General features: G+C 40.9%; 2 protein-coding genes across 2 annotated transcripts; both read left to right on the top strand.

The window, feature by feature from the left end:
- The first annotated feature begins 1,391 nt into the window (after positions 1 to 1,391).
- On the top strand, positions 1,392 to 10,293 carry LOC121680494 (UDP-glucuronosyltransferase 2A1-like). Its single transcript, XM_042059895.1, has 6 exons — positions 1,392 to 2,337; positions 7,179 to 7,327; positions 8,096 to 8,227; positions 8,500 to 8,587; positions 8,680 to 8,899; positions 9,969 to 10,293. The coding sequence occupies exons 1-6, from the start codon at positions 1,602 to 1,604 to the stop codon at positions 10,249 to 10,251; spliced, it is 1,608 nt and encodes a 535-aa protein (XP_041915829.1). The 5' UTR covers positions 1,392 to 1,601; the 3' UTR covers positions 10,252 to 10,293.
- Positions 10,294 to 10,968: 675 nt separating this feature from the next.
- Positions 10,969 to 13,870, top strand: LOC121680497 (testis-expressed protein 26-like). The gene is made up of 7 exons (XM_042059900.1): positions 10,969 to 11,109; positions 11,271 to 11,352; positions 11,450 to 11,612; positions 11,704 to 11,854; positions 12,972 to 13,145; positions 13,247 to 13,408; positions 13,616 to 13,870. Exons 1-7 carry the CDS (start codon positions 11,097 to 11,099, stop codon positions 13,738 to 13,740), a joined length of 870 nt encoding a protein of 289 aa, XP_041915834.1. The 5' UTR covers positions 10,969 to 11,096; the 3' UTR covers positions 13,741 to 13,870.
- The last annotated feature ends 249 nt before the right edge of the window (positions 13,871 to 14,119 follow it).

Below are 14,119 nucleotides of genomic sequence, written 5' to 3'. Positions count from 1 at the left end.
CAAATTACTAAAGACAAAAACCTATAATCAGACCAGATTACATTAAAAGAAATGTGAAATCAGATTAAAGTTACATAGTCTAAGATTACTTGATTACATTTTGATGTAAATGTAAATCAGTAAATGTAAATCAGTTTTATACAAGTAATTTGTTCTCTGCATTTATCCCATCCCATCTGTGAATTAGTGAACACACAGTGAGGTGAAGTACACACTAACCTGGAGCAATGAGCTGCCTTGCTACAGTGGCGCCCGGGGAGCAGTAAGGTGTTAGGTGCATTGCTCTAGGGCACTTCAGCCGTGGATGTGGGCATGGGACAGCAGTGCTCAACCACTTCCGCCACCCACATTTTTCCTACTGGTCAGGGATTGAACTGGCAACCCTTCAGTTTCAAGCCCGAAGCCCTAACCAGAAGGCCACGGCTACCCCTGATTATGTCTTTCAATACATAACATAGCTTTACATCATGCAGTCAATATACAGTGTAGTTAATAGTCGGAAAATTACGATAGACCCAATTTGGAGTGAATGGACACGGAATGTGACATAAGTCAGTGTAGCATTGAAATGAACTTGACACCATTATTTTAAGGTAAAAAATAACTATATTGTGTTGCTTTAAAGTGAAAAAGAAAAGGAATATTGGTGGAACATTTTTTGCCAGTGTTTGTCTTATTTAATGTATTTAAATTTTGTCAAAAGTATTTAGATTATGTTACATTATTTTTGTAATTCAATGGATTATGTTACTGATTACAGAAATTGGCGTGTAGTCTGTACTCAGGAATGGATTGCATTTCAATGATTCAATGACGATAGATAGCCTACTTTATTGATCCCCAAGGGGAAATTCAAGATTGGTGAATTGCTAAGGTGAAGAAGTATGTTTTAAGCCTAGATTTAAAACTATCGATGGAGGGAGCATTTCTATTGGAAGGTGGCAGCTGATTCCAGAGGCGTGGCGCAGCCACCGCAAAAGCTCTATCATCTCTTAGCTTAAGCCTGGTCCGTGGAATGTGTAAAGGACCCATACTGTATTATTGCAGGATCTAAGGGACCTGGGGGCAGAGTGGTGGTGAATGAGATCAGTGATGTAGGCTGGTGCCAGGCCATTCAGGGATTTACGATATTTGCGATTAAGCTATGTGAATAGCCAGTACACCCCTTACAAAACAATACTTAGGCAGTACAATGCAGTTTCATGTCCTAAATACTGCCGTCCAAATACATTTCTGTAGTAGAGTGCAGTGCAATGCAATTTTCCATGTTTTGCATGAATGCATATGAACTGCAGGAAATTCGCCCTTTTGACATTTAAAAAGTGCAGTTGGCAGCCTACAGGGTCTTTTACGTTTTGCCATTTGTAGACGGTCCCGGCACACTCGCATATCAAGGCTATTCATCTCTGAGAATCACTTGTGTTGATGTTTGCTCGTCTTGTTTGCGTCTTCTTATCTGAACTTCGTATTTTAATTTGAGTAGCCTTTGTCTGTAATTCTACCGCTGTCTGTGACTAGATGTTAGGCTATTTGGCTACTTTGCCCAATAGTTGACTGAATGGACTTCCTGGCTGTGGCTTTAGACAAAATCACCGTTTAAAATGGTAACACCAGCAAAACTTCACCACTGCGCAATTATTTCTTCGATTGTGTCTCTTTTGCTTACAGTTCCTGTTTGCGTTGAGAGTGGCAAAGCTTTGATATTGCCGTGGGAGTATAGCCATTGGCACCACATGCGCATTATTGTGGAGGAGCTTGCTGAACGGAACCACAGCGTTACAGTATTGGTCCACTCAGCCTCGCCTTCTGTGAAATCATTTCAGGACGAGCGTATAAACTTCACAATTTTCCAAGTCCCTCTGGAGAAACACGAAGTGCATGCCATGTGGATTGAATTTGTTGAAATACAGATGTATCCATCTGCTTCAAAACTCCAGATTATTTTGGACATGTTAGCAATGATGGACCGTCTCAGTTCTCATAACAACATAATCTGTGATGGCATTCTACGTAATGAGGCGCTTATGGATACTCTAAGACAGTCGAACTTCGAGGTGATTCTGTCCGACCCTATCATGCCCTGTGGTGAAATCTTGGCAGATATACTGGGCGTGCCATTCGTTCTGTCACTGAGACTTACTTTTGGGTATGTGGCTGAAAGGGAGTGTGGTCAATTGCCAACACCCCCATCTTATGTACCTGCTCTCCCTGGGCAGTTGACAGACCGCATGGACTTCATGGAAAGGTTGCAGAATTTTTTAATGTATGGCTTTCACACTGCATCTTTCTATCTATACATCAAGCTGACTAGAAATAAATATCTAAGTGAAATCAGAGGTAAGTGCCATATGGAAATACATTTTCAATAGATTTAATTGAATAATTTCATGATTTCTTGCCCACTCTGTAAAACTCACTGAATGTTCTTGATGTGACTGTGGGACTTGAGTTTCTGATCTGATGTGTCATTAATGTCATTAATGTGCTTAATTCATAGGCCTACTGCTGTTGCTGGTTTTGTTGGGATAATTATCTGATCTATTCTGACTATTTGTGTACTGATTTGGGTAATTGTTCAGGTATACACAAGTCAAGTCAAGTCAAGTCGGCTTTTATTGTCAATTTCTTTACATGCACTGGTCATACAAAGAATTGAAATTTCGTTTCTTACTTTCCCATGCAGACATAGACATGCTTTAAATACAGACATAGACATACTATGGACATAGCCATAGACAATAAACATTAAATTAAAGTGCAAGACTGGAATATAGAACATGTATGTATCAAAATAGAAATATAGGACATATATATAAAAAAAAAAATAGAGGTAGTTGTGTTGTATATTTCTATAGTCTTAACAGTTACATGAAGTTTAAACTTGTGCTTGTGTGACCTGTATATTTACATTGATATGCAGTATGCAGTAATTCAAGTATATCAGGCTTGATGTGAAGCAGCAACACGTTTGGCTGCGCAGTCACAGTGCAGTTCCACATGGCGGTGTTGGGGGAGGGGGGGGGGGTTTGGTAGGCAGGATCCTAGTTTCCTAGGTTCCTGGTTGGCTGGTGGGTGGGGGGGGCTGTCAGTGATGGGAGAGTGGGTAGAGTGTTCAGCATCCTGATTGCTTGGTGGATGAAGCTACTTGCCAGTCTGGTGGTGCGGGAGCGGAGGCTCCTGTACCGCTTTCCAGAGGGCAGGAGGCTGAACAGTTCGTGTGCAGGGTGGGTTGTATCCTTGACAATCATTAGTGCTTTGCGGGTGAGGCGGGTGGTGTAAATGTCCTGCAGGGAGGGGAGTGGTGCTCCAATGATCCTCTTAGCTGTGTTAACAGTGCGCTGGAGGGTCTTCCTGTTCTGATCTGTGCAGCTTCCGCCCCACACTGTGATGCTGCTGGAGACGATGCTCTCGATGGTCCCTCTGTAGAATGTAGTCATGACAGGAGGCGTGGCACTTGCCTTCTTCAATTTGCGCAAGAAGTAGAGGCGCTGCTGGGCTTTCTTCGCCAGTGATGCTGTGTTGCTGGTCCAGGAGAGGTCGTCGCTGATGTGCACCCCCAGAAATGTTGTGCTGCTCACTCTCTCCACAGCATCTCCGTCGATGGACAGTGGTGGCAGTTGTTTGTGGCCTCTCTGAAAGTTGACAACAATCTCCTTGGTCTTGCTGACATTTAGCAGGAGGTTGTTGTCTTTGCACCATTTAGCCAGCAGGTCTACTTCTTCTCTGTAGTGAGCCTCATCGCCCTTAGTGATGAGGCCCACCAGTGTTGTGTCGTCCGCAAACTTCACCAGATGGTTGGAGCTGTGAGTGGTTGTACAGTCATGTGTTAGCAGTGTGAAGAGCAGGGGGCTGAGCACACACCCTTGAGGGGCCCCCGTGCTCAGGGTCAGAGTGCTTGAGGTGTTGTCCCCGACACGTACTGCTTGTGGTCTCTGCAACAGGAAATCCAGCAGCCAGTTGCAGAGGGAGGTACTGAATCCTAGCTTGTCCAGTTTGCTGATGAGTTGTTGTGGTATTATGGTATTGAATGCTGAACTGAAGTCTATGAACAGCATTCTCACATATGAGTCTTTATTGTCTAAGTGGGTGAGGGCTGGATGGAGGGCAGAGCAGATTGCATCCTCCGTGGATCGTTTGGCTCGGTATGCAAACTGGAAGGGGTCCAGGGTGGGGGGTAGGGTGGCTTTGATGTGTGACATGACTAGCCGTTCGAAGCACTTCATGATTATGGGCGTGAGTGCTACAGGACGGTAGTCATTGAAGCATGATGGTGATGATTTCTTTGGCACGGGTATGATGGTGGCAGTTTTGAAAAGTGATGGGATGACTGCTTGCTCCAGAGAGGTGTTGAAAATGTCTGTAAAAACATCCTTCAGCTCTTCTGCACAGTCCTTCAACACTCGTCCTGGTATGTTGTCTGGGCCTGCTGCTTTGCGTGGGTTAATGGTGGCTAGTGTCCTCTTCACGCTGGCAGAGGACAGGTACAGGGGTTGGTCGTGGGGGGGAGGTGGGGTTTTCTGTGGGTGAGTGTCATTTTGTGCTTCAAAACGGGCGAAAAAACTGTTCAGGTCATTTAGCAGAGAGGTGTTGTTCTCACAGCTCCGTGGCGCAGGCTTGTAGTCAGTGATGGCCTGTATGCCCTGCCATAGGCTCTGTGCATCTCTGCTGTCTTTGAAGTGTGTTGTTATTTTGTCTGTGTAATCCTTTTTTGCCTTCCTGATGCCCTGGGACAGGTTAGCCCTCACTGTTCTTAGGCCAGCTACATCTCCAGCTCTGAAGGCTTTGTCTCTGGCCCTCAGCAGTCTGTGGACGTCTCCTGTCAGCCATGGCTTCTGGTTGGCCCGAGTGGTGATGTGTTTTATTTCTGTAACATCATCGATGCATTTGGTGATGTAGGAGGTCACAGTGTCTGTGTATTCCTCAATGTCAATGTGGTTGTTGTGGGTGGCAGCTGTTTTGAAGATATCCCAGTCTGTTGTTTCAAAGCAGTCCTGAAGTTGTGAGACGGCCCCCTCCGGCCACATTCTCACCTCCTTCAGAACCGGTTTGGTGACTTTTGCTCTTTGTCTGTATCGGGGCATTAGTAGGATGCTAATGTGGTCTGATTGCCCGATATGGGGGAGGGGTTTGGCTTTGTAGGCTTCTTTCTGTGGGGTGTAAACAAGGTCCAGGGTGTTTTGTCCTCTTGTTGGGAAGTTTACATGTTGGTGAAATTTTGGTAGTACAGTTTTGAGATTGGCGTGATTGAAGTCTCCAGCGATGATTGTGAAGGCATCCGGGTGTTCACTTTGTTGTTCACTGACGGCCCGATACAGCTCATTCAGTGCCATGCTCCTGTCACTGTTTTTGTTGCTGGGGGGGATGTACACCGCGACCAGCAGAATCGCGGTGAATTCCCTGGGGAGGTAGAAGGGTCGGCACTTAATAATCATAAACTCCGCCAGTGGAGAGCAGTGTCTGTGTACTACCGTAGCGTCTCGGCACCAAGCATCATGTGTGTAAACACAAACTCCTCCACCACGTCTTTTGTCTGCTAGGGCTCGGTCTGCTCGATAGCACGTTAGCTGCTCCAGGTGTATAGCAGAGTCGGGGATGTACACGACTCCTTATTGCCTACTGTATAGGCCAATCAATGACCAAGCCTATTTAAAATTACACAACATGATGCAGGGGACACCAACAATGCACAGTTGGCAACTTGGCGGCAAACACACATGTTGTACCCAGGATTCATAATGGTCTTCTTTCATGGGACCACATGCAGGCACCAGGGAATGCCAACCAGTTCTTCAGTCATTCCTCTTTGTTGCTGTGGCTGTTTCTGATCAGCAACATTTATCAGCCTAAACGCAAACCCTTGATGCAGGCACCAACTGCCACTCCAGAAATCCACGACAACATTTCAAAATCTCAGCATCAATTCAGGTTACAACATGACATTACTCCTTTACAACTCCTTTCAGTGACCATCCTCATAAACCAACATCCCACAAAAGTGTGGTGGCTGACTTTGTGACAAAGTCTTTAACATCTCTCCACTGGTCTTGTGTGTGCTTGCCAACCTGTTCACTTCTATATACTTTTTCAAAGGCATCCTCTTCAAAGGGAATAGTTAGCTCAATAAAGTCTGACAATGCACTCACACTCCATTTTGCAGGCCATGATCCATAGCTTACAGCTTATGCCTGCACCAACCCATGACTGAGGTTCTGTGGATTTTGAAGAACATCATAAGTGACTTCTAAAGGAATTTAATGCCTTAATGGTTCACATCTAGCCTGGCTAGCGCCACCACTTCTCAATGAGACGTGGTCTGGGAACCAAACGATAATTTTCTCATATTGCCCAGATCCGTTTATTGGGTGCCACGGATGTGATCAAATGCGTCTGTGCATAGCTCCTCATCGTCTTGCTTTCCCCCTTGTTCTGTGATTGGTCCCCTATCTCAGGCGAAAATTTGCTCCATGGTCTCCAGGCTGCCTCAGCGCAAGGCAGCATGGGAACACCCAGGCTAGTTCACATCCACAACTGAACACAACTGAATGTCCTCCAAATATGCCCTAACACTAACGCCGAAATCTTCACAGAGACCTTAGAATAATTGAATGCCTTCCACAAGGCACAGATCCAAAACCATTTGCAAGATTCATAAAGACCACTTGGATATCTCTGCTTTGTGTCCTTGTCGTCTGAATCTGATGCCAAATCATGCTACTGTCCAAATATCCAGAAAATTCTGGCATCCTTTGCCTGATTTCACCAGATACACTCACTTTGTAGAGTCAGTCTGGGTAGTCTGTACTGAGAAATGTTTCCAACCCTAGCATGGTAATAGGTGTAGACTCTGCATCAACTTTGTCCAGCCAAACCAATCAGGGATTTCTTATTAATTTTTTGGTGGAAATTTACACATTCTATTTACACTTTTCACACTATTTACTCCTCAAGGTCACTTCTTTCAACTCTCAAACCTCCTGTTTTCTCCTTAGTGAATACTGACATCTCAGACTTAAATTCTTAGGATCCTTGTTGAAGGCATAGCTTGCTCTTTCTTCTTCTATTGCCACCGTCTTGTCTTCACCACTGCTTGCATTACTACTAGACCTTCTCTGTGTTCTTCACTTGCTCTTTCCAAAAAAAGTAATTTTCAATCAATTTATTTTGATATCTTCTCTTAGGTAAGCCAACTGAATTTTGTGATGTTGCTAGTAAAGCTGATATTTGGTTGATCCGGACCTACTGGGATTTTGAGTACCCACGACCTCTTCTCCCCAATTTCAAATTTATTGGAGGGTATCACTGCAAGCCAGCTAAGCCTCTACCAGAGGTGAGGTCAGATTCTTTTTTTTTTATTTATATCTGTTATTTTTTATTATAATTTATATATCTTTTAGAGATGAAGCAATGTGTTTATATAATGTGTGTGTATATATATATATTAGGGCTGTCAATCAATTAAAAAAATAATCTAATTAATTACATACTCTGTGATTAATTAATCTAAATTAATCGCATATATGATTTTTGCTGTGAAAGTATTTTAAATATTTAAATTCAAATGAATCATTGAATAATCAGCATTAGTGACATAAAAAGTTCAACAAATCTTTTATTATTATTTTAATAATGGCCATAATAATCTATGATGTGACCTAATATGCTGAGGAAATAAATTCAAAAGTGCTTCGGGAAGAATTTTTTTTTATCACATATTGCAGAGGACTTTATTTTTATCAACACCATCAAGCCGTTTTTGAAAAGTAAATGTTCCAATCAATGATCTAGGCAGCACATTTTCTTCTCTCTTCTTCATTTTACAGTCTAATGGTTACTGACTACAACGGCTCGGGATCAAAGGTCATACAGAATCGATTAATCTGCATTATTTCTTTTAATCAGTTATTTTTTCTCAAATTAATTAATCGAAATTAATCAGTTATTTTGACAGCCATAATATATATATATATATATATATATATATTTGTAAATAACCTCTAAAAGAACAATTAATCTGTTTTATCTGTAAAAATATCTGATTCTGCAGTTCTTTCATTTTATGAAGTTTGGCGAATACTTAATATCTATGGTATCTTAGGATATGGAGGACTTTGCTCAAAGTTCCGGGGATGACGGTATTGTGGTTTTCTCACTGGGATCCATTGTCAAGAATATTACGATGGACAAAGCGAACATAATAGCCTTTGCACTTGGACAGATACCTCAAAAGGTTAATGGATATTTATATTTGTATAATAGTATAATAATTGTTAGTCGCTTTGGTTAAAAATGCGTCAGCCAAATGTAATGTAATGTAATTTAATGTTGTATGCACCTTTCACATGTTACTTTCTACTGTAGTTCTATATCTTGATATATTCAAATATGCTTCATTATGCACTATAGTTATTACATAACCTTGAAAATCTGAATCACATTAGACCATGTGGAGTCACTGTGTGTGTGCGTGTGCGTGTGTGTGTGTATGTTACACTTTATTAGGTATTATGGAGGTACAGTGGGACTAAACCAGAGACACTGGCACCCAATATAAGACTTTATGACTGGCTTCCCCAAAATGACCTTCTAGGTAAATCCTTAGGTTACACCTCTTATGAAGACAAATTTTGTTGATCGGAGATTGTTGTAATAATCTGTCCACTATGTTGTTATCTTGGAAAGGCCATCCCAAGACCAAAGCCTTCATAACCCATGGTGGCACCAATGGGCTCTATGAGGCTATCTATCATGGAGTGCCCATGGTGGGCATTCCTCTGTTTGGTGACCAGCCTGATAATCTTCACATTATGAAGGTGAAAGGAGCAGCTGTCATTCTGGATTTCAACAAACTGGAAAGTAAAGATCTTGTGGATGCCCTCAACACAGTGATAAATGACCCATCGTAAGCTACTCTCTGCTTGTAGTTGTTTATATTTATTATCTAATTGACTTAGATAAACAGAAAATATCATTTGACAGTTCTGCTTAGTCATATGACAATTAGCCTGGCTAACGTCAGACCTCATCTCATTGAGATGGGGTCTGGGAACTAGACATTCATTTTCTCGTATATGAGACGTGGTTTACGAATGCCCAGAGCCATTGATTGGGCGCTACGAATGTCTATCAAATGCGTCTGTACGTAGCTCATAACAGTTTCGGTGTGTCGTCATCATCTTGCTGCCCTCCTTCCGTTCTGTGATTGGTTCGTTGAGGTGAAAACGAAGTCCATAAAATCCAGGCTGCCTAGCAGCGTGAATAAACTTGCGCGCGTAAGGCAGCATGGGAAAACCCAGGCTTTATGACAATAATAAAATGAACTGAATCAAGTGTGTTGTGTAGATATGATTGCATTATGTAGTGGTGTTATAGGCCTAACAATTACTTTCATGTTCAATGTGAGTATTGACCACAAAATGACCTAACACGCATTGCATTTGATTGCAAATGAAGTGCAGTTCAAGCAATCCTGCTTAAAAGTTGATGTTAGTTCAACAGTCTGGGCCCTTATTTGAATGATGGGCAAAGTGGAAAGTCTGAAGTCTAGAGCTAATTTAATGACTAGGCTAAATCAATTTGCCAATTTAACATCATGGTTAACTTTGATGAGTCAGCTTAATGCTCCCACATGCCACACAATGCTATATAGTTAAAAAAAAAGTCATTTTGATATACTTTGTACTTTGCCCGTTTTTTTTTATTTTTATTATTAATATTAATAAAATAATAAAATAAAATAAAAAATAAAATATATTTTTTAATTATTATGATAAATTATGTTTTACATAATTACGTTGAATAAATCTGTAGTGCCATATGTTGGCATTATAAACTTGAAGCGTTGAGCATTAAACTCATTCAAGGTTTCCCTGATTTCACAAGTTGTGCAGCATTGCTGTTACTTAAAATGTATGCCTAAGCTTATGACTCTTCCTAACATACCATGTATTGCGTATTCTGTTTTACCCTAGATATAAGCAAAGCATCATGAGGCTCTCCAGGATTCACCATGACCAGCCAATGAAACCTTTGGATAAAGCTGTGTTTTGGATTGAGTTTGTCATGCGCAATAAAGGAGCGAAGCACCTGCGTGTCCAGGCCCACAACCTCAGCTGGTACCAGTACCACTGTCTGGATGTTATTATATTCCTGCTTGCCACAGTGGGATTGTTCATTTTTATTGTGGTAAAATCATGTTGCTTCTGCTTCAGGAGGTGCTTTATGAAAAGTGTGGTAAAAAAAAAAACAGAGTGAGCTTATGAAATTAATGTATTAAACTCTTCATTGCGAAAAAATATGCACTGTAACTTTGTTTATTTCACATCATCCAACTAATGTGTGATATGGATTGTATTTGTGGTTCATTTTAAAATCATAAAAAAAAAATTCTTATGTATGTATGATAGCCTATAAAATGGATGACAGTGAATGTGCATGTGAAACATAGCTTATTGGATCTGTTCAGAACATAATAGCCAGCGCCATTGAGCTCACTCACGGATTTTGCCTATGTAGGCCTAAGCCTTTGCATCTGTCAACTGTGCATCTGAAAGTTTCAACCTACACATTTTAAATATATTTCTGTTCCTTTTGTTGTCTTTAGGCCTTTTTTTAGTTTACAATAATTCAAGCATTCAATTAAATTAAGTAGGCCTAGGCAACATTCAGCTAAAATATAATGTAGCCTACGGATAGTGCTTCTTAAGACAATATAGGGTAATATTGCCTATTCGAAACTTAAAATGTGTGTATGTGTCAAAAGCAAATAAAGGTTTGTAAAGCAAAATGACCTATTTATTTTCTATCCTCCCGCCCCCCAGCTATCAATCAACACAAAGCCTGTGTTGTTGTAGCCTAGTCTCCTAACAACCGGTGCTTGAAAGTTCCTAGGCAAAGATTCTGGAATACTAATAGCCCCTGTAGACTTCACCGAGTGTGTCATAGTAGAGTGGAGCGCACCCGTCGCGTCATAATTAGCACTGTGTTTGGGCCGAACCTTTTTCCGAACGTCTTGGAGGACATGGTAGAGGACACACAGCAGTAGAGAGGAGGACGAAATGTAGGTTAGTCCCAGGAGTTTCCCCTGACCCTAAGTAACCATGGACCATTCAGGTAGGTTGAAAGGACAGCACCAACTGTACGCCTCTAGAAGTCGGCGACAAAATGTTTTTTTTCTTTTTATGTAAGGTAGCATTTGTCGGTTCTTATGTGTCATCATTATCTAGCCTAATATTAAACTCAGACATAACTAGGCTGCTATATTTTTTTTAAAGATGCAAAGCAGTGGGATCCATACCAGACATCTCACAGACGTGACTTTGTTTACCGACCCAACTCTTCAGAGCCCGTTTACGGGTAGGCACATGTAAAGGCTATGCAAAACATTTAGAATTCTTAAATTCGAATTATGCCTCCCATCTCTCGGTTGTTGTTTTTTTCTCCAACATATTAGCACTTCAACTTCAAAGGTTCACATAAATCCATATACACTTGATAAGCCTGTGGATACAAAAACTGTGTACAATGAGGAGTTCAGTTGGAAACCAACGTCCAAACCTGCTTTCATAACTGGAACAGTTTCTGGCAACAGAAGAAACAATCCCCACCCGAGTGAGGTGTGTAGCCTTTACCAGCCTGGTAGCCTATAGCAATAAATGTGCATGGATGCCTCTGCAGTAACTCTAGCATTCTGATGCTATTTCCTAGTCTTTCATGGTATGGCGGCTGCCCAGAGGGCTAAGGTCTGCTTATAATGGAAAGCCTGGGACAAGCCTCCCCTCTGAGCAGCAGATAACTGATGCTCTTTCTGGCCAGTATCGCTCTACGTACCGCACTGACTACTTGGGCATCCCTCAAGGTATGATTTGTATATATATTATATTATATATATATATATATATATATATATAATATATATATATATATATATATATATATATATATATATGAAGGCAAGTGATACTGCCCAGTGATACTGACCCTTGAATTTCCCCTTGGGGATCAATAAAGTATCTATCTATCTATCTATCTATCTATCTACTGTATTTCAAATGAAGGCCTGATAGGAAGACCTTAGTAAGCTTATGTTTTTAATTGCTTACAATTCTCCATGACATCACAATTTGCCTACACACAGAATATACTTCATAGAATAAAAATGTAAAAAAGGTTGTTGCTGCATCTTCTCAGATGTTGTTCAAACCATGTCTATATCATGAAAGGGTCCCAAAATCAAGGCTTGTAAAATGTTTCTGTTCAAATCTATTCTATTTTTCAGCCCTTGATATTACTTCAGCCTAACAGCTTGAAAAACATTGAGCAATGTTTTGGCATCAATATCTTGAAAAGTGTTATTCATAGCCAGCCCAAACTGTGGGATGGAAGACTAACATGTTCTCAGTATGACTGAAACATTAAATGTAGGCTATGGCATGCTCATCGATTATGTACAAGGCCTTAGATTTGGAGAAAAAAATGCAAAGAGAGTGACATTAAGGGTATCATAAACATGTTTTTTGTATGCATGGTATTAATCATTATGTTTTCAGGTATATAATCGGGCTGAAGATATTAAGGAAGGGAAGGTTGTGGGATAGCTAGAAGGAACTTGAAAATCTACAGTATGTGGAAGTAGCTCAATGTATGGACATTTACAAAGTGTCACAATTACCACAGATAATTAGATAGAGTTCCTCAGAAACAAGATAGATAGAGTTCTCAGGAGCAATTAAGAAGCAGATATATCAATGTGATTAAGTAAATGTATTTTTAAAGAAAACATGGTACAACATTGAGGCTTTTTACACTAAATTGTTAAACATTGAACTATTTTCTTTTCATTCTCCTTTCTGATTACCTGGTTAAAAACAAAAAAGAGTGAAGCCTGCTCCTACCAATTCACATTTAACACTTAAAGATAACATGAAGCGAATAGTTGTATGTAAAGTAGATTTACATTAGTGTTTTAATTGCAGGTGTCCAGAAACCCACTAAACTGAAACCTCTGAGCTTAGAGAAAATGGTCTCTTACACCATTGACACAGAGATGCGCCACAATTACTGCAAGCCGTCAAACAAGCCTGACCTCCAAGGCAATACGACTCGTTATGGATGCAATGCACTCCATGGAGTTGCCCCAAAAGGAATAGGTAAGGCAGAGACAGTCGTTCTCATGATTAATGGAGGCATTTCAGCATTTTTTATGGGTTTGTGTGTCAGCTGAACACAGCAGCATTCCGTCCTCTTTCAGTCCCCACGGTGGTTCACAGTCACATTAGGAACCAGGAGACCAGGAAGCAGCTGACAAGTTATGACATGCACTTTGGGGGAAAGACCACTGACATTTCAGAAGTACTCAGATCCCTTCAGCCACAGGAGTTGAAGCAGCTCTATCAACATCTTCCTCAAAAAGGTGAGGTTTGTGTAATACAAAAATGCAAAAGAAATAATTCCTATTTCCTTTACTGTCATAGAGAATAGGTAATAAAGGCCATTTTGGAGATTTAATAATGTAACAATTTGAATGTGTATAATTAGTACTCTATTTTTAGATTTATATTTCAGATGAATGACTGAATGTTTGTCTGAGACGTTTTCATTCTGTTTCTGTTTCACACAGATAAGGATGCTGTTGATGCTTTTCTGCTCATGACCTCTCGTCGTTCTCAGGTAAAGAAAGGAAGCCGTTCCCCACACTCTCCTTGTAAGCCAGACTGGTTGTCAGCTTGGGCAGGGCCCCTGTGAATGTTGCATGACCCCCTCATCTTAAAGTGACCCACATGGACAATGTCTGTGTGCTCGTTTATGAGCATATATACACAAGCTAGCATTTGTGGTCTTCATCCATGAGAAAATAAAGTAATAAGACCAGTTACTGAGTTCTCTCGCTCTCTACGTTTGTGTAATCTCATATTTGAGCTGAACACCAAACAAAACACACCGGACAGCGAGTGAGCAACCTCACACAGTGTTTTGGAATGGTTTGGGGGACCGGATTACTAAATACTGTTTGTTTACAGTTCAGGGAACCAGGGGGGTATTCCATCAAGCAAGCTAAATGCAAATCCTGACTTATTTAGATAAATCTCGATAATTTAAGTGAGAGTTCCGTTCCATTCCTCAA

The sequence above is a fragment of the Alosa sapidissima genome, chromosome 13, assembly GCF_018492685.1.
Source record: "Alosa sapidissima isolate fAloSap1 chromosome 13, fAloSap1.pri, whole genome shotgun sequence".
Lineage (NCBI taxonomy): Eukaryota > Metazoa > Chordata > Actinopteri > Clupeiformes > Clupeidae > Alosa > Alosa sapidissima.
Note: the sequence above shows the minus strand (reverse complement) of the source record. Positions and strands in the feature narration are given on the sequence as shown.